Source organism: Carcharodon carcharias (assembly GCF_017639515.1).
Source record: "Carcharodon carcharias isolate sCarCar2 chromosome 38 unlocalized genomic scaffold, sCarCar2.pri SUPER_38_unloc_2, whole genome shotgun sequence".
In the NCBI taxonomy this organism is placed as follows: Eukaryota; Metazoa; Chordata; class Chondrichthyes; order Lamniformes; family Lamnidae; genus Carcharodon; species Carcharodon carcharias.
Genome location: NW_024470786.1, coordinates 778,271 through 797,901, shown reverse-complemented (window position 1 = coordinate 797,901; position 19,631 = coordinate 778,271). Strand labels below are relative to the sequence as shown.

Genomic DNA, 19,631 nt, shown 5'->3' with positions numbered 1-19,631 from the left:
GCGACGCCCGGATCCCTCTCTACCCCTGCGACACCCGGATCCCTCTCTACCCCCGCAACACCCGGATCCCTCTCTACCCCCGCGACGCCCGGGTCCCTCTGTACCCTCGGGTCCCTCTGTACCCCCGCGATGCCCGATCCCTCTGTACCCCCGCGACACCCGGATCCCTCTGTACCCCCGCGACGCCCGGATCCCTCTGTACCCCCGCGACACCCGGGTCCCTCTGTACCCCCGCGACACCCGGATCCCTCTGTACCCCCGCGACGCCCGGGTCCCTCTGTACCCCCGGGTCCCTCTGTACCCCCGCGACGCCCGGATCCCTCTGCACCCCCGGATCCCTCTGTACCCCCGCGACGCCCAGGTCCCTCTGTACCCCCGGATCCCTCTGTACCCCCGCGATGCCCGGATCCCTCTGTACCCCCGCGACACCCGGATCCCTCTGTACCCCCGCGACGCCTGGATCCCTCTCTACCCCTGTGACACCCGGATCCCTCTCTACCCCCGCAACACCCGGATCCCTCTGTACCCCCGCGACACCCGGATCCCTCTGTACCCCCGCGACGCCCGGATCCCTCTCTACCCCCGCGACACCCGGATCCCTCTGCACCCCCGCGACGTCCGGATCCCTCTGTACCCCCGCGACGCCCGGATCCCTCTGTACCCCCGGATCCCTCTGTACCCCCGCGACGCCCAGGTCCCTCTGTACCCCCGGGTCCCTCTGTACCCCCTTGACACCCGGATCCCTCTGTACCCCCGCGACGCCCGGATCCCTCTCTACCCCTGTGACACCCGGATCCCTCTCTACCCCCGTGACACCCGGATCCCTCTGTACCCCCGCGACGCCCGGATCCCTCTGTACCCCCGCGACGCCCGGGTCCCTCTGTACCCCCGGATCCCTCTGTACCCCCGCGATGCCCGGGTCCCTCTGTACCCCCGGGTCCCTCTGTACCCCCGCGACGCCCGGGTCCCTCTGTACCCCCGGATCCCTCTCTACCCCCGCGACGCCCGGGTCCCTCTGTACCCCCGGGTCCCTCTGTACCCCCGCGACGCCCGGGTCCCTCTGTACCCCCGGATCCCTCTCTACCCCCGCGACGCCCGGGTCCCTCTGTACCCCCGGATCCCTCTGTACCCCCGCGATGCCCGGGTCCCTCTGTACCCCCGGATCCCTCTCTACCCCCGCGATGCCCGGGTCCCTCTGTACCCCCGGGTCCCTCTGTAACCCCGCGACGCCCGGATCCCTCTGTACCCCCGCGACGCCCGGATCCCTCTGTACACCCGCGACGCCCAGATCCCTCTGTACACCCGCGATGCCCGGGTCCCTCTGTACCCCCGCGACGCCCGGATCCCTCTGTACCCCCGCGATGCCCGGGTCCCTCTGTACCCCCGCGACGCCCGGATCCCTCTGTACACCCGCGACGCCCGGATCCCTCTGTACACCCGCGACGCCTGGATCCCTCTGTAACACCATGACGCCCGGATCCCTCTGTACCCCCGGGTCCCTCTGTACCCCCACGACTCCCGGATCCCTCTGTACCCCCGGGACCCTTTGTACCCTCGCGATGCCCGGGTCCCTCTGTACCCTCGCGACTCCCTTGTGAGAGAGTGGGAGAATGAGTGTGAGAGAGAGTGCGAGTGTGAAAGAGTGAAAGGCAGGGAGACAGTGAGAGAGTGATTGTAGACAGAGTGTGAGAGAGAGTGAGTGTGAGAGTGTGTGAGAGACTGAGGGAGAGAGAGAGTGTGAGAGAGTGAGACATGAAGACAAAGAGAGTGAGTGTAGAGAGAATGAGAAAATGTGTGAGAGAGTGAGAGAAAGTTTGAGGGTGAGTGAGAGAGCGAGTGTGAGGGAGTGAGAGAGTGTGAGAGAGAGTGTGAAGGAGTGAGAGAGTGTGAGAGAGAGTGTGAGAGAGAGTGTGAGAGTGTATGAGAGAGTGTGAGGGAGTGTGAGGGAGTGAGAGAGAGTGAGAGAGAGTGAGAGAGAGTGAGAGAGAGTGTGAGAGAGTGTGAGGGAGTGAGAGAGAGTGTGAGAGAGTGTGAGAGAGTGTGATAGAGTGTGAGGGAGTGTGAGGGAGTGACAGAGAGTGTGAGGGAGTGACAGAGTGTGAAAGGGAGTGTGAGAGAGTGTGAGAGAGTGTGAGGGAGTGAGAGGGAGTGAGAGGGAGTGAGAGAGAGTGACAGAGTGTGAGAGAGAGTGTGAGAGAGTGTGAGGGAGTGAGAGAGAGTGAGAGAGAGTGTGAGGGAATGACAGAGTGTGATAGAGAGTGTGAGAGAGTGTGAGAGAGAGTGTGAGAGAGTGTGAGGGAGTGAGAGAGAGTGAGAGAGAGTGTGAGGGAATGACAGAGTGTGATAGAGAGTGTGAGAGAGTGTGAGAGAGAGTGTGAGAGAGTGTGAGGGAGTGTGAGGGAGTGAGAGAGAGTGTGAGGGAGTGAGAGAGAGTGTGAGGGAGTGACAGAGTGTGAGAGAGAGTGTGAGAGAGTGTGAGAGAGAGTGTGAGGGAGTGTGAGGGAGTGTGAGGAAGTGTGAGAGAGAGTGAGAGAGTGTGAGGGAGTGTGAGAGAGAGTGAGGGAGTGTGAGAGAGAGTGAGAGAGTGTGAGAGAGTGTGAGGGAGTGTGAGAGAGTGTGAGGGAGTGTGAGAGTGTGTGAGAGTGTGTGAGAGAGTGAGAGGGAGTGTGAGAGAGAGTGTGAGGGAGTGTGAGGGAATGTGAGGGAGTGTGAGGGAGTGTAAGGGAGTGTGAGGGAGTGTGAGGGAGTGAGAGAGAGTGTGAGGGAGTGTGAGAAAGAGTGTGAGAGAGTGTGAGGGAGTGTGAGGGAGTGTGAGAGAGTGTGAGGGAGAGTGTGAGAGAGAGTGAGTGAGTGAGTGAGAGAGGGAGTGGGAGAGTGGGAGAGTGGGAGTGGGAGTGGGAGTGGGAGAGTAGGAGAGGGAGATTGGGGGTGGGAGTTGGAGAGTGGGAGAGTGGGAGAGTGGGAGAGTGGGAGAGTGGGAGTTGGGGAGTGGGAGAGTGGGAGTGTGAGAGTGTGAGAGTGTGAGAGTGTGAGAGTGGGAGAGTGTGAGAGTGGGAGAGTGGGAGAGGGAGAGGGAGAGTGTGGGAGTGGGAGAGTGGGAGTGTGGGAGTGTGGGAGTGTGGGAGTATGGGAGTGGGAGAGTGGGAGTTGGAGAGTGGGAGAGTGGGAGAGGGAGAGGGAGAGTGGGAGTGGTAGAGTGGGAGAGTGGGAGAGTGGGAGAGTGGGAGAGCGGGAGAGCGGGAGATGGAGAGTGGAGAGTGGGAGTGGGAGTGTGGGAGTGTGGGTGAGTGGGAGAGTGGGAGAGTGGGAGAGTGGGAGAGTGGGAGTGGGAGAGTGGGAGTGTGGGAGTGTGGGAGTGTGGGTGAGTGGGAGAGTGGGAGTGTGGGAGAGTGGGTGAGTGGGAGAGTGGGAGTGTGGGAGTGTGGGTGAGTGGGAGAGTGGGTGAGTGGGATAGTGGGAGTGGGAGTGTGGGAGTATGGGAGAGTGGGAGAGTGGGAGTGTGGGAGTGTGGGAGTGTGGGAGTGTGGGAGTGTGGGAGAGTGGGAGAGTGGGAGTGTGGGAGTGTGGGAGTGTGGGAGAGTGGGAGAGTGGGAGAGTGGGAGAGTGGGAGTGTGGGAGTGTGGGAGTGTGGGAGAGTGGGAGTGTGGGAGTGTGGGAGAGTGGGAGAGTGGGAGTGTGGGAGTGTGGGAGTGTGGGAGTGTGGGAGAGTGGGAGAGTGGGAGTGTGGGAGTGTGGGTGAGTGGGAGTGTGGGAGTGTGGGAGTGTGGGAGTGTGGGAGTGTGGGAATGTGGGAGAGTGGGAGTGTGGGAGATGGGAGAGTGGGAGTGTGGGAGAGTGGGTGAGTGGGAGAGTGGGAGAGTGGGAGAGTGGGTGAGTGGGAGTGTGGGAGTGTGGGTGAGTGGGAGTGTGGGAGTGTGGGAGAGTGGGAGAGTGGGAGTGTGGGAGTGTGGGTGAGTGGGAGTGTGGGAGTGTGGGAGAGTGGGAGTGTAGGTGAGTGGGAGTGTGGGAGTGTGGGAGGGTGGGAGAGTGGGAGTGTGGGAGATGGGAGAGTGGGAGAGTGGGAGTGTGGGAGAGTGGGAGAGTGGGAGATGGGAGAGTGGGAGAGTGGGAGAGTGGGAGTGTGGGAGATGGGAGAGTGGGAGTGTGGGAGTGTGGGTGAGTGGGAGTGTGGGAGTGTGGGAGTGTGGGAGAGTGGGAGAGTGGGAGTGTGGGAGTGTGGGAGAGTGGGAGAGTGGGAGTGTGGGAGAGTGGGAGATGGGAGAGTGGGAGAGTGGGAGTGTGGGAGAGTGGGAGTGTGGGAGTGTGGGAGAGTGGGAGAGTGGGAGTGTGGGAGTGTGGGAGATGGGAGAGTGGGAGTGTGGGAGAGTGGGAGTGTGGGAGAGTGGGAGTGGGAGTGTGGGAGTGTGGGAGTGTGGGAGTGTGGGAGTGTGGGAGTGTGGGAGAGTGGGAGAGTGGGAGAGTGGGAGTGTGGGAGTGTGGGAGAGTGGGAGTGTGGGAGAGTGGGAGTGTGGGAGAGTGGGAGAGTGGGAGTGTGGGTGAGTGGGAGTGTGGGAGTGTGGGAGAGTGGGAGTGTGGGAGTGTGGGAATGTGGGAGAGTGGGAGAGTGGGAGTGTGGGAGTGTGGGTGAGTGGGAGTGTGGGAGTGTGGGAGAGTGGGAGTGTGGGAGTGTGGGAATGTGGGAGAGTGGGAGAGTGGGAGAGTGGGAGTGTGGGAGAGTGGGAGATGGGAGAGTGGGAGTGTGGGAGAGTGGGAGTGTGGGAGTGTGGGAGAGTGGGAGATGGGAGAGTGGGAGTGTGGGAGAGTGGGAGTGTGGGAGTGTGGGAGAGTGGGAGTGTGGGAGAGTGGGAGTGTGGGAGTGTGGGAGGGTGGGAGTGTGGGAGATGGGAGAGTGGGAGAGTGGGAGATGGGAGAGTGGGAGTGTGGGAGAGTGGGAGTGTGGGAGTGTGGGAGAGTGGGAGATGGGAGAGTGGGAGTGTGGGAGAGTGGGAGTGTGGGAGTGTGGGAGAGTGGGAGATGGGAGAGTGGGAGTGTGGGAGAGTGGGAGTGTGGGAGTGTGGGAGAGTGGGAGTGTGGGAGTGTGGGAGTGTGGGAATGTGGGAGAGTGGGAGAGTGGGAGTGTGGGAGTGTGGGAGTGTGGGAGAGTGGGAGAGTGGGAGTGTGGGAGTGTGGGAGTGTGGGAGTGTGGGAGAGTGGGAGTGTGGGAGAGTGGGAGAGTGGGAGTGTGGGAGAGTGGGAGTGTGGGAGAGTGGGAGTGTGGGAGATGGGAGAGTGGGAGAGTGGGAGAGAGTGAGAGAGTGAGTGTGTGTGAGTGTGTGAGCGGTGTTGGATCTAACCTGGCTGTAGGTGGGTTTGATGCGGTCCTGGGTTCCGTGGTAAATGTAGACGGCCCCACGGTGTTCGTCCTCTAGGGGTGCTCCGATAGCTACATCGGCCAGGCGGTCCCCGTTCAGGTCGCTGATCTGGGCGATGGCACTGCCGAAGCGGCCCAATAGCTCCCCTTGCACTCCCAACAGAGAGCTGACTTCTTTCACCGTACCCTGAATGATGGGGTCCGGGTGGTGGGTTAGTGTGGTTGCCATTGGAGAGATATAGGAGATGGACATCAGCAGTGGGGTCTGTATTTAATATCCCCCCCTCACAACCCATCCCACCCCATCCCCAACTCTTCACCACCCCTCTCCTCCACTCCCAACTCTCCCCACCCCATCTCCAACTCTTCCCACCCCTCCCTTCCACACCCAACCCTCCCCACCCCATCTCCAACTCTTCCCACCCCTCTCCTCCACTCCCAACCCTCCCCACCCCATCCCCAACTCTTCACCACCCCTCTCCTCCACTCCCAATCCCCCCCAACCCATTCCCAACTCTTCACCATCCCTCTCCTCCACTCCCAACCCTCCCCATCCCATCCCCAACTCTTCACCACCCCTCCCTTCCACTCCCAACCCTCCCCATCCCATCCCCAACTCTTCACCACCCCTCTCCTCCACTCCCAACCCTCCCCATCCCATCCCCAACTCTTCACCACCCCTCTCCTCCACTCCAACCCTCCCCATCCCATCCCCAACTCTTCACCACCCCTCCCTTCCACTCCCAACCCTCCCCATTCCATCCCCAACTCTTCACCACCCCTCCCTTCCACTCCCAACCCTCCCCACCCCATCCCCAACTCTTCACCACCCCTCTCCTCCACTCCCAATCCCCCCCAACCCATTCCCAACTCTTCACCATCCCTCTCCTCCACTCCCAACCCTCCCCATCCCATCCCCAACTCTTCACCACCCCTCCCTTCCACTCCCAACCCTCCCCATCCCATCCCCAACTCTTCACCACCCCTCTCCTCCACTCCCAACCCTCCCCATCCCATCCCCAACTCTTCACCACCCCTCTCCTCCACTCCCAACCCTCCCCATCCCATCCCCAACTCTTCACCACCCCTCCCTTCCACTCCCAACCCTCCCCATCCCATCCCCAACTCTTCACCACCCCTCCCTTCCACTCCCAACCCTCCTCATCTCATCCCCAACTCTTCAGCACCCCTCCCTTCCACTCCCAACCCTCCTCATCTCATCCCCAACTCTTCACCACCCCTCTCCTCCACTCCCAACCCTCTCCACCCCATCCCCAACTCTTCACCATCCCTCCCTTCCACTCCCAATCCTCCCCATCCCATCCCCAACTCTTCACCACCCCTCCCTTCCACTCCCAACCCTCCCCATCCCATCCCCAACTCTTCACCACCCCTCCCTTCCACTCCCAACCCTCCCCACCCCATCCCCAACTCTTCACCACCCCTCTCCTCCACTCCCAATCCCCCCCAACCCATTCCTAACTCTTCACCATCCCTCTCCTCCACTCCCAACCCTCCCCATCCCATCCCCAACTCTTCACCACCCCTCCCTTCCACTCCCAACCCTCCCCATCCCATCCCCAACTCTTCACCACCCCTCTCCTCCACTCCCAACCCTCCCCAACCCATCCCCAACTCTTCACCACCCCTCTCCTCCACTCCCAACCCTCCCCATCCCATCCCCAACTCTTCACCACCCCTCCCTTCCACTCCCAACCCTCCCCATTCCATCCCCAACTCTTCACCACCCCTCCCTTCCACTCCCAACCCTCCCCACCCCATCCCCAACTCTTCACCACCCCTCTCCTCCACTCCCAATCCCCCCCAACCCATTCCCAACTCTTCACCATCCCTCTCCTCCACTCCCAACCCTCCCCATCCCATCCCCAACTCTTCACCACCCCTCCCTTCCACTCCCAACCCTCCCCATCCCATCCCCAACTCTTCACCACCCCTCTCCTCCACTCCCAACCCTCCCCATCCCATCCCCAACTCTTCACCACCCCTCCCTTCCACTCCCAACCCTCCTCATCTCATCCCCAACTCTTCAGCACCCCTCCCTTCCACTCCCAACCCTCCTCATCTCATCCCCAACTCTTCACCACCCCTCTCCTCCACTCCCAACCCTCTCCACCCCATCCCCAACTCTTCACCATCCCTCCCTTCCACTCCCAATCCTCCCCATCCCATCCCCAACTCTTCACCACCCCTCCCTTCCACTCCCAACCCTCCCCATCCCATCCCCAACTCTTCACCACCCCTCCCTTCCACTCCCAACTCTCCCCACCCCATCCCCAACTCTTCACCAACACCCCCTTCCACTCATCTTGAAGCTTTGAACGCCATGAGGTTTTCAGCTCCGCACAAGTGCCAGGCAATGACCATCCCCAACAAGAAAGAATCTAACCATCACCCCTTGACATTCAATGGCATTACCATCACTGAATCCCCCACTATCAACATCCTGGGGGTTACCATTGACCAGAAACTGAACTGGACCAGCCATATAAATACTGTGGCTACACGAGCAGGTCAGAGTCTGGGAATCCTGCGGAGAGTAACTCACCTCCTGACTCCTCAAAGCCTGTCCACCATCTACAAGGCACCAGTCAGGAGTGTGATGGAATACTCCCCACTTGCCTGGATGAGTGTGGCTCCCACAAGACTCAAGAAGCTCGACACCATCCAGGACAAAGCAGCTCCGCTTGATCGGCCCCCCATCCACAAACATTCACTCCCTCCACCACCGACGCACAGGGGCAGCAGTGTGTACCATCTATAAGATGCACTGCAGCAACTCACCAAGGCTCCTTCGACAGCGCCGCCCAAACCCACGACCTCTACCATCTAGAAGGACAAGGGCAGCAGACACATGGGGAACACCACCACCTGGAAGTTCCCCTCTGAGCCACTCACCATCCCGACTTGGAGCCACCTTCTTGAGCCGCTGCAGTCCCCGTGTGGTGTAGGTACACCCACAGCGCTGTTAGGGAGGGAGTTCCAGGATTTTGTCCCGTGTGGTGTAGGTACACCCACGGCGCTGTTAGGGAGGGAGTTCCAGGATTTTGTCCCTGTGGTGTAGGTACACCCATGGCGCTGTTAGGGAGGGAGTTCCAGGATTTTGACCCAGCAACAATGAAGGAACGGCCGATATATTTCCAAGTCGGGATGGTGAGGGGCTCGGAGGGGAACTTCCAGGTGCTGGTGTTCCCCATGTGTCTGCTGCCCTTGTCCTTCTAGATGGTAGAGATCGTGGGTTTGGGCAGCGCTGTCGAAGGAGCCTTGGTGAGTTGCTGCAGTGCATCTTGTAGATGGTACACACACTGCTGCTACTGTGTGTCGGTGGTGGAGGGAGTGAATGTTTGTGGATGGGGTGCCGATCAAGCGGGGCTGCTTTGTCCTGGACGGTGTCGAGCTTCTTGAGTGTTGTGGGAACTGCACTCATCCAGGCAAGTGGGGAGTATTCCATCATAGTCCTGACTGGTGCCTTGTAGACGGTGGACAGGCTCTGGAATGCTCAAAATGGGGGATTAGGTAAAGGGAGATATAAAAGTTGAAGGGATTCGGGGATAGAGTGGGTGGGTGGGGGAGCTGGAGGGGATTGGGACTAACCGGACTGCTCTTCCGAAGATCCAGTACAGACTCAATGGGCCGAATTGCTCCTGGGCTTTTTAAGCCTGAGGTCAATGGGAGCAGGGTGGGGTGGGGGGGAAGGCGAACAACAGGGCAGAGGCTATGGTAGGAGGGAGGGAGCGAGCTGCGGAGGGGAGAGATGAAACTGAAACTAAGGGAGTGTTTGCGGGAATTCAGATGGTCAGGGGAGAGACTGGGTGTATGGGGTGGAGAGAGGGAAAGGATTTCTGCTTGAGGGGGTCAGTTCGGGGGAGTCTAGGCTGAGGGAGCAGAGTTTTGCCAGGGCCACACTGTGCGTGAAGTAAATTTGAGACCCTCTTCTTCACTCAAAGGGCGGTAGGCGGTTGGAACTCCCTTCCAACAGTGGGGGGCGCTCTTGCGCAGCCCGAGATAGGGAGCTTTTGCTTGTCTGTTGGTGGAACTCGGGGATGTAGGGAAGGGGTGGGGTGAGTGCTGGGTACACAGAGTCAGGTCACAGGTCAGCCACTGCCTTGAGGGTCTCTTCCCCCCTACTCCCCTGTCCAAACAACTTGCCTTTGTACGGAACAAAAACAGAAATACCTGGAAAAACTCAGCAGGTCTGGCAGCATCGGCGGAGAAGAAAAGAGTTGACGTTACGAGTCCTCATGACCCTTCGACAGAACTGAGTGAATATTGGGAGAGGGGTGAAATATAAGCTGGTTTAAGATTGTTGGGTGGGGGTATGTGGGGGGAGAGAAGTGTGGGGCTGGTGTGGTTGTAGGACAAGCAAGCAGTGGCAGGAGGAGATAACCAAACCATGTCGCAGACAGAAGAACAAAGAGGTGTTGAAGGTGGTGATATTATCTAAACGAATGTGCTAATTAAGAATGGATGGCAGGACACTCAAGGTACAGCTCCAGTGGGGGTGGGGTGGAAAGACTAACAGGGCATAAAAGGAATAGATTTAGGAATAATAGAAATAGGTGGGAAAAGAAAAATCTCTATAAATTATTGGAAAAAACAAAAGGAAGGGGGAAGAAACAGAAAGGGGGTGGGGATGGAGGAGGGAGTACAAGATCTAAAGTTGTTGAATTCAATATTCAGTCCGGAAGGCTGTAAAGTGCCTAGTCGGAAGATGAGGCGTTGTTCCTCCAGTTTGCGTTGGGCTTCACTGGAACAATGCAGCAAGCCAAGGACAGACATGTGGGCAAGAGAGCCCTCTCCTATTTTTACTCAGTTCTGTTGAAGGGTCATGAGGATCACAGCCTTCCGGACTGAATATTGAATTCAACAACTTTAGATCTTGAACACCCTCCTCCATCCCCAACCCCTTTCCGTTTCTTCCCCCTTCCTTTTGTTTTTTCCAATAAGTTACATAGATTGTTCTTTTCCCACCTATTTCCATTATTCCTAAATCTATACCTTTTATGCCCTGTTAACCTTTCCACCCCACCCCCACTGGAGCTGTATCTTGAGTGTCCTGACATCCATTCTTAATTAGCACATTCGTTTAGATAATATCAGCACCTTCAACACCTCTTTGTTCCTCTGTCTGCGACATCTTTTGATTATCTGCTCCTATCACTGCTTGCTTGTCCTACAACCACACCAGCCCCCCACTTCTCTCCCCCCACCTTAAACCAGCTTATATTTCACCCCTCTCCCAATATTCACTCAGTTCTGTTGAAGGGTCATGAGGACTCGAAACGTCAACTCTTTTCTTCTCCGCCGATGCTGCCAGACCTGCTGAGTTTTTCCAGGTAATTCTGTTTTTGTTTTGGATTTCCAGAATCCGCGGTTTTTTGTTTTTATTTTTGCCTTAGTACAGCGTTGGGTGAGATGGTGCTTTGCCCTCCAATATCCCACGATGCTCTGCAGGATGACATTTCACCCCGAGCCGCTTGAGGGATCATGAGAGGGACGGGAACCGGTGGCCAGAAGCTCTCGGTGGGTTGGGTCGGTGTTAAGGGGCGTCTTGAAGGAGGAGAGGGGGCCGGAGAGATTTAGGGAAGGAATTCTGGAGCTCGGGGCCCGACCTCGCTCTTCCCCGCTACCCCCAGGCAGCCAAGACACAGTCACCAATGACGGAGCGATAAGAATCAGTGGGAGAGGTGGGGGTGGACGCTCGAGGGGCCGGAATCGGAACAGCGTGGGGATCTCGGAGGGTTGTAGGAGGCTACAGAGATAGGGAGGGTTGTAGGGGCTGGAGGAGGTTACAGGGATAGGGAGGGATGTAGGGGCTGGAGGAGGTTACAGGGATAGGGAGGTGTGTAGGGGCTGGAGGAGGTTACAGAGATAGGGAGGGGTGTAGGGGCTGGAGGAGGTTACAGAGATAGGGAGGGGTGTAGGGGCTGGAGGAGGTTACAGAGATAGGGAGGGTTGTAGGGGCTGGAGGAGGTTACAGAGATAGGGAGGGGTGTAGGGGCTGGAGGAGGTTACAGAGATGGGGAAGGGTGTAGGGTCTGGAGGAGGAGGTTGCAGAGATAGGGTGGAGTGGAGGGGCTGGAGGAAGTTACAGAGATAGGGAGGGTTGTGCGGGCTGGAGGAGGTTACAGATATAGGGAGGGTTGTGCGGGCTGGAGGAGGTTACAGAGATAGGGAGGGGTGTCGGGGCTGGAGGAGGTTACAGAGATAGGGAGGGGTGTCGGGGCTGGAGGAGGTTACAGAGGTAGGGAGGGTTGTAGTGGGGTTGAGGAGGTTACAGGGATAGGGAAGGTTGTAGGGGCTGGAGGAGGTTACAGAGATAGGGAGTGGTGTAGGTGGTTGGAGGAGGTTACAGAGATAGGGAGGGTTGTAGGGGCTGGAGGAGGTTACAGAGATAGGGAGGGGTGTAGGGGCTGGAGGAGGTTACAGAGATAGGGAGGGTTGTAGGGGCTGGAGGAGGTTACAGAGATAGGGAGGGGTGTAGAGGTTGGAGGAGGTTACAGAGATAGGGAGGGTTGTAGGGGCTGGAGGAGGTTACAGAGATAGGGAGGGTTGTAGGGGCTGTAGTAGGTTACAGAGATAGGGAGGGGTGTCGGGGCTGGAGGAGGTTACAGAGGTAGGGAGGGTTGTAGTGGGGTTGAGGAGGTTACAGGGATAGGGAAGGTTGTAGGGGCCGGAGGAGGTTACAGAGATAGGGAGGGGTGTAGTGGGGTGGAGTAGGTTACAGAGATAGGGAGAGGTGTAGGGGCTGGAGGAGTTACAGAGATAGGGAGGGTTGTAGGCTCTGGAGGAGGTAACAGAGATAGGGAGGGGTGTAGGGGCTGTGGGAGGTTACAGAGATAGGGAGGGTTGTAGGGGCTGGAGGAGGTTACAGAGATAGGGAGGGATGTAGGGGCTGGAGGAGGTTACAGAGATAGGGAGAGTTGTAGGGGCTGGAGGAGGTTACAGTGATAGGGAGGGATGTAGGGGCTGGAGGAGGTTACAGAGATAGGGAGAGTTGTAGGGGCTGGAGGAGGTTACAGAGATAGGGAGGGATGTAGGGCCTGGAGGAGCTTACAGAGATAGGGAGAGTTGTAGGGGCTGGAGGAGGTTACAGAGATAGGGAGGGTTGTAGGGGCTGGAGGAGGTTACAGAGATAGGGAGGGGTGTAGGGGCTGGAGGAGGTTACAGAGATAGGGAGGGTTGTAGGGGCTGGAGGAGGTTACAGAGATAGGGAGGGATGTAGGGGCTGGAGGAGGTTACAGAGATAGGGAGAGTTGTAGGGGCTGGAGGAGGTTACAGAGATAGGGAGGGATGTAGGGGCTGGAGGAGGTTACAGAGATAGGGTGGGATGTAGTGGCTGGAGGAGGAGGTTGCAGAGATAGGGAGGGGTGTAGGGACTGGAGGAGGTTGCAGAGATATGGAGGGGTGTAGGGGAGGGAGGAGGTTACATTGATAGGGAGGGGTGTAGGGGCTGGAGGATGTTACAGAGATATGGAGGGTTGTAGGGGCTGGAGGAGCTTACAGAGATTGGGAGGGATTTAGGGGCTGGAGGAGGTTACAGAGATAGGGAGAGTTGTAGGGGCTGGAGGAGGTTACAGAGATAGGGAGGGATGTAGGGGCTGGAGGAGGTTACAGAGATAGGGAGGGGTGTAGGGGCTGGAGGAGGTTACGGAGATAGGGAGGGGGTTTTGTAGTGGCTGGAGGAGGTTATGGAGAGAGGAATGAGAGAGACCATGGACGGATTCGAGGAGGATATACTGGAGATTTTGTCACTGTGGAGATCTGCGGGTGGGAATTCGGGAATGATAGGGCCATAAGCGGGCAAAGACATCATAGCGCGAGCTTGGATACGGGGCAGCCAAGTGGGCAGGGAGGCATGAAAGTTATGATGGAGCAGAGAAGGATCCCATGACTAGGGGAGAGAGGAGGGGTTGCCTGTGGGCTGGGGGTGGGTCACTATCTGGCCCCGTCATGACAGGTCCCCGACTGTCGGCATGGGGGCAACAACAACTGGTCAACCTCCTTTCATCAGGGCTCTGTGCCCAACCACGGGACCCCACCAGGGTACACAGCCACGGCTCACACCCCAACCCCATCCACCATAAAGAGACTCACCATGTTCTCCATCCTGTAAATATGGACAATCCCGCCATTCTCCTGGGAGTGATACATGGGAGCGCCGACCAGCAACAGGTCCGTCTGCCTGTCCCCATTCAGGTCCACCGGGCACAGTTCCGATCCAAAATATGAGCCAATCTGCCGGGCAAAAGCAAGGACATTTTGCGATGAGGCCAAAACAAATGCCGCACCTTCATTCAGAGACTGACTGAGAGGGAAGGCTAATCATGCAGGAGCATTTAGAGTTCTGGGGAGGATTTGTGACAGTCAGATGTTGCACGGTGAACTCAATGCCATTTCTGTATAATCTTACGCATGCAAATAAAGCCGACTGGTAATTTTAGCCTGAAGCTGAGGACCTCAATGTCTGTTCTTTTCCTGAATCGCATGCTACAAAAGCAAGTTGCATTCATGCTGCATCTTTAGCTTGATGATTCACTCAATTCTATCAGGATAAGGATCAAAAAATATAATCTCAAACCTGTTTGCCATCGATATGGTCCCTGTAATCACGCAGGGAGCTTTGGGCGAAAATAAATACTTTGCCCTTATGGCTGTAGCGGGGTGCGCCCGTGATGTAGAAACGCTCACGGCCTTTCATAGCTTCCTTTACACTGTACCCTAAAAAGCAGGGCAAAGGAAAAGATAATTATTAGTTATCATGAGCCTCAGAAACTCTCCAATGAGATCACGGATCCAGGAAGTCTCTCAGAGGGTCAGTACTGAGGGAGCGCCGCAATGTCGGAGGGTCAGTGCTGAGTGAGAGCTACACTGTCGGAGGGTCAATGCTGAGGGAGCACAGCACTGTCAGAGGGTCAGGACTGAGGGAGAGCCGCATTGTCAGCGTGTCAGTAATGAGGGAGCACAGCACTGTCAGAGGGTCAGGAAGGAGGGAGTGATGCACTGTCGGAGGGTCAGTACTGAGGGAGTGATGCACTGTCAGAGGGTCAGTGATGAGGGAGAGCTGCACTGTCGGAGGGTCAATGCAGAGGGAGGGCCACACAGTTGGAGGGTCAGTACTGAGGCAGCGCCGCGCTGTCAGAGGGTCAGTACTGAGGGATTACAGCACTGTCAGAGGGTCAGTACTGAGGGAGTGATGCACTGTCGGAGGGTGAGTGCTGAGGGAGAGCCGCACTGTCGGAGGGTGTGAGTGCTGAGGGAGAGCCGCACTGTCGGAGGGTGTGAGTGCTGAGGGAGAGCCGCACTGTCGGAGGGTGTGAGTGCTGAGGGAGAGCCGCACTGTTGGAGGGTCAGTACTGAGGGAGAGCCACACTGTCGGAGGGTCAGTGCTGAGAGAGCGCCGCACTGTCGGAGGATCAGTACTGAGGGAGCACAGCACTGTCAGAGGGTCAGTACTGAGGGAGTGATGCACTGTCGGAGGGTGAGTGCTGAGGGAGATCCGCACTGTTGGAGGGTCAGTACTGAGGGAGAGCCGCACTGTCAGAGGGTCAGTACTGAGGGAGAGCCGCATTGTTGGAGGGTCAGTGCTGAGAGAGAGTCGCACTGTCGGAGGGTCAGTGCTGAGGGAGAGCCGCACTGTCGGAGGGTCTGTACTGAGGGAGAGCCGCACTGCCGGAGGGTGAGTGCTGAGGGAGCACCGCACTGTCGGAGGGTCAGTGATGAAGGAGAGCCGCACTGTCGGAGGGTCAGTGCTGAGGGAGTGCCGCACTGTCCGAGGGTCAGTACGGAAGGAGAGCCGCACTGTCGGAGGGTCAGTACTGAGGGAATGCCGCAATGTCGGAAGGTCAGTGCTGAGGGAGAAACGCACTGTCGGAGGGTCAGTGCTGAGGGAGAGCCGCACTGTCTGAGGGTCAGTGCTGAGGGAGAGCCGCACTGTCAGAGGGTCCGTACTGAAGGAGAGCCGCACTGTCATAGGGTCAGTGCTGAGGGATCGCTGCGCTGTTGGAGGGTCAGTGCTGAGGGAGCGCCGCACTTTCGGAGGGTCAGTGCTGAGGGAGAGCCGCACTGTCGGAGGGTCAGTACTGACGGAGAGCCACACTGTCGGAGGGTCAGTGCTGAGGGAGAGCCGCATTGTCAGCGTGTCAGTACTGAGGGAGTGCCGCACTGTCGGAGGGTCAGTGCTGAGGGAGAGCCGCACTGTCGGAGGGTCAGTGCTGAGGGAGAGCCGCGCTGTCGGTTGGTCAGTGCTGAGGGAGCGATGCACTGTCGGAGGGTCAGTGCTGAGGGAGAGCCGAACTGTCGGAGGGTCAGTACTGAGGGAGAGCCGCACTGTCGGAGGGCCAGTGTTGAGGGATCACCGCACTGTCGGAGGGTCAGTGCTGAGGGAGCGCCGCACTGTTGGAGGGTCAGGGAGTGGCTGAGTGAACCATGTGAGTTGCAATTGGATGCTTTACGGGAATTAATTCTTTCATTACCCACTTGCTTTGTTGCATCGACTTTAAGATCTGCTGCAGCCACCACATCCGATCTGGCAATGATTAATATCAGTCAGGATGTGACTGATCTGATTCCATTAGGCCCACAAGGGAAAGCACCCATGTCAACATTGCCACTCAACATGATCACTTTGTGTTTCTGTTTTCTCGTTCAGAGAGACCAGTTTCAAGGATCTTCTCTGAGGAGGTGTCAAACCCAGACAGAGAGAGAGAGAGAGAGACTGAGAGAAATAGAGATAGACCGCGAGAGAGAGAGACAAGAGAGAGAGGGACAGAGAGATAGAGAGACGGGGAGCGAGATAGAGTGAGAGAGGCAGAGAGATAGGCAGAGAACAAGACAGAGTGAGAGACAGAGAGAGAGAGACAGAGAGAGAGACAGAGATAGAGAGAGAGAGCAGGGAGAGCGAGAGAGAGAGAGTGAGAGAGAGAGAGAGAGGGACAGAAAGAGAGAGAGAGAGACGGGGAGTGAGACAGAGTGAGAGAGGCAGAGAGAGAGGCAGAGAGATAGTCAGAGAGCAAGACAGAGAGGAAGACAGGGAGAGGGACAGAAAGAGAGATGGAGACAGAGAGAGAGACAAGAGAGAGAGGCAGAGAGATAGTCAGAGAGCAAGACAGAGTGAGAGACAGAGAGAGACAGAGAAAGACAGAGAGACAGAGACAGAGAGAGAGTCAGAGAAACAGAGACAGAGAGAGAGACAGCGATAGAGAGACAGACAGAGAAAGAGAGAGAGAGGCAGAGAGAGAGGCAGAGAGAGATGCAGAAAGAGACAGAGACAGAGAGAGAGAAACACAGTGAGAGGGAGAGAGAGACAGAGATAGAGAGACAGACAGAGAAAGAGAGAGAGAGAGGCAGAGAGAGAGGCAGAAAGAGAGAGAGACAGAGAGAGAGAGAGACAGAGAGAGAGAGAGAGACAGAGAGAGCGAGAGAGAGACAAAGAGAGAGTGGCAGGGATACAGATAGAGAGAGAGGCAGAGAGAGAGAGAGACAGAGAGAGAGAGAGACAGAGAGAGAGAGAGAGAGACAGAGAGAGAGGGAGAGAGAGACAAAGAGAGAGTGGCAGGGATACAGATAGAGAGAGAGGCAGAGAGAGAGAGAGACGAATAACAGGCCAGAGAGAGAGAGACAGAGTGAGAGATAGAAAGAGAGAAAGACACAGATAGAGAAAGAGACACACACACAGAGTGACAGAGAGGGAAAATCAAACAGACAGAAAGAGACAAGGAGAGAGAGAGGACAGAAAGTGAGGGGGTTGGGCTGAGAAAGAGAGAGGGAGAAGGACAGAAAGTGGCAGAGAGAGAAATAGAGAGAAAGAGAGAGAGAGAGAGACACACAGAGCGACAGAGAGAGGAAGAGCCAAAAAGACAGAGAGAGAGACAAGTAGAGAGAGAGGACAGACACAGAGAGAGAGAGGCGGGCCGAGAAAGAGAGAGAGAGGAAGAGAGAAAGTGGCAGAGAGATAAACAGAGAGAGAGAGAGATGGAGGGGTTTCGAGAGGGAATGCTATTGCCTCAGGCCCCAGGCAGCCAGTGGTGAAGTGATGGGAATAGTGGGATACTCGAGAGGCTGGAACTGGAGGAATGCAGAGATCTCAGAGGGTTGTAGGGGCAGGAGGAGGTTACAGAGATAGGGAGGGGTGTAGGGGCTGGAGGAGGTTACAAAGATAGGGAGGGTTGTAGGGGCTGGGGGAGGTTACACAGATAGGGAGGGGTGTAGGGGCTGGAGGAGGTTACAGAGATAGGGAGGGTTGTAGGGGCTGGAGGAGGTTACATAGATAGGGAGTGTTGTAGGGGCTGGAGGATGTTACAGAGATAGGGAGGGGTGTAGGGGCTGGAGGAGGTTACAGAGATAGGGAGGGGTGTAGGGGCTGGAGGAGGTTACAGAGATAGGGAGGGGTGTAGGGGCTGGAGGAGGTTACAGAGATAGGGAGGGTTGTAGGGGCTGGAGGAGGTTACAGAGATAGGGAGGGGTGTAGGGGCTGGAGGAGGTTACAGAGATAGGGAGGGATGGAGGGGCTGGAGGAGGTTACAGAGATAGGGAGGGATGGAGGGGCTGGAGGAGGTTACAGAGATAGGGAGGGTTGTAGGGGCTGGAGGAGGTTACAGAGATAGGGAGGGTTGTAGGGGCTGGAGGAGGTTACAGAGATAGGGAGGGGTGTAGGGGCTGGAGGAGGTTACAGAGATAGGGAGGGTTGTAGGGGCTGGAGGAGGTTACAGAAATAGGGAGGGGTGCGGACCAAGGAGGGATTTGAAAATGAGGATGAGCATTTGGAAATGGAGGCGATGCCGGGCTGGGAGCCAGTGTGGGGTCAGCGAGCGCAGGGTGGGTGACGGGTGCACAGGACTCTGTGCGAGTTCAGACACGGGGGAGGGGGGGCAGAGTTTCAGAAGGAGTAGAAGTTTACGGGAGGGCCGAGTGTGGGATAGCGGCCAGGAGAGCGCCGGCGGTAACGAGGACGCCGACGAGGGCTCCTGCAGCCGATGAGCCGAGATGGGCGGGATGGAGTCGGGCGACGTTACGGAGGGGGAGATGGGTGGTCTTCGCGATGGTGGCGGTGGTGGGGGGGAGGGCAGGGACAAGGCAGGAGGCTCCTCTTGGGGCCCACTATGACATGGAGACAGCTAAAGATCTGGTTCCATCTTGGACCAGTTAGCAGAGGGAGCGATGGACTGGGGAATCGTGGTTTTGTGCGGGGGATGGTGGAGAGTTGGGGTGGGGGGGGGGGGGGTGTGTGGGTGGGTTGTGGGGGCAGCTCTGTCCAATATTTCGTGGCGGGTCGCACTGGTCCTCCCCCTTTGGCCTCACCTACTGTTTTCGAAGTTATGCCCCGGGTCCCCCAGTCCCCCATGAGCACTGACTGGGTAACATCTCTGCGTATCTCCTTCCTCGGAGGCCTCCGATTACTCACCCAAGTACGCGTTCTTCGCATCAGGGCTGGCCGTTGCAGTCAAGTTGTAAAACCTCCTGACCCCTGACGTGAATTCGGCAAGGCCGCCCGACCAATCGTACGCTCCGACCGCTCCCAGGACGAACGCCTCCTAGAATGCAAGCGGGAATGAAAGATGGATGAGAGCGGCTGGTGGGGAGTGGGGGAATGAGCGCCAGCTCTCCGCGCGCGCGCGCCTCGGACCGAGTTGGACATCAAGGGCCCAATCGAATGAACGTTTGCTGTACCGCCTCCCAACGCAAGGATATCCTCGAAGAAAGGATGGGCACTCCAAAAGGATCCCCGCCAGTAGGAGCGGGGGTCGGCCGCTCGGCCCCTCAAGCCTGCTCCGCCATTCGATAATACGGCAGCTGACCTGACATTGTGCTTAACCCCACTTTCCTGTCCCTCCCCTCCTCATAACCCTCAACCCCCTCGATCAGAAACCCCTCTCACTCGGGGAGAGAATCCCACAGCCGGACCCCACTCTGAGAGAAGAAATTGCTCCTCATCTCCATCTTCAACGGGAGACCCCTCGTTCTGAAACTGTGCCCCCCCCTCGTTCAAGAATCCCCCCCACGAGGGGGGAAAACATCCTCCCAGCATCCCCCCTGTCGAGCCCCTACCCCCTCCTCAGAATCTTATCTGTCTCGATAAGATCGCCTCTCATTCTTCTAAACTCCAATGGGTAACAGGGCCCAACCTGCTCAACCCCTCCTCACAAGACAAACCCCCTTCGTCCCAGGAATCAGCCGGGTGAACCTGCTCTGAACGCCTCCAGTGCGGATGTAAAGGGAGAGAGAGAGAGAGAGGCGGAGAGGTTTAGGGAGGGACTCCCACAGC

The 19,631-nt window shown here is 57.7% G+C and overlaps 1 protein-coding gene across 1 annotated transcript in view; it reads right to left on the bottom strand.

Moving 5' to 3' along the window:
- LOC121274788 (integrin alpha-M-like) overlaps positions 1 to 19,631 on the bottom strand; it is a 97,126-nt gene that overhangs the window by 38,405 nt on the left and 39,090 nt on the right. Inside the window, exons 11-14 of the mRNA XM_041182138.1 lie at positions 18,771 to 18,900; positions 13,950 to 14,089; positions 13,466 to 13,606; positions 5,334 to 5,537 (exon numbers count right to left, since the gene is read on the bottom strand). Of these exons, the coding sequence (XP_041038072.1) occupies positions 5,334 to 5,537; positions 13,466 to 13,606; positions 13,950 to 14,089; positions 18,771 to 18,900 (615 nt within the window). The remainder of the gene's footprint in view (positions 1 to 5,333; positions 5,538 to 13,465; positions 13,607 to 13,949; positions 14,090 to 18,770; positions 18,901 to 19,631) is intronic.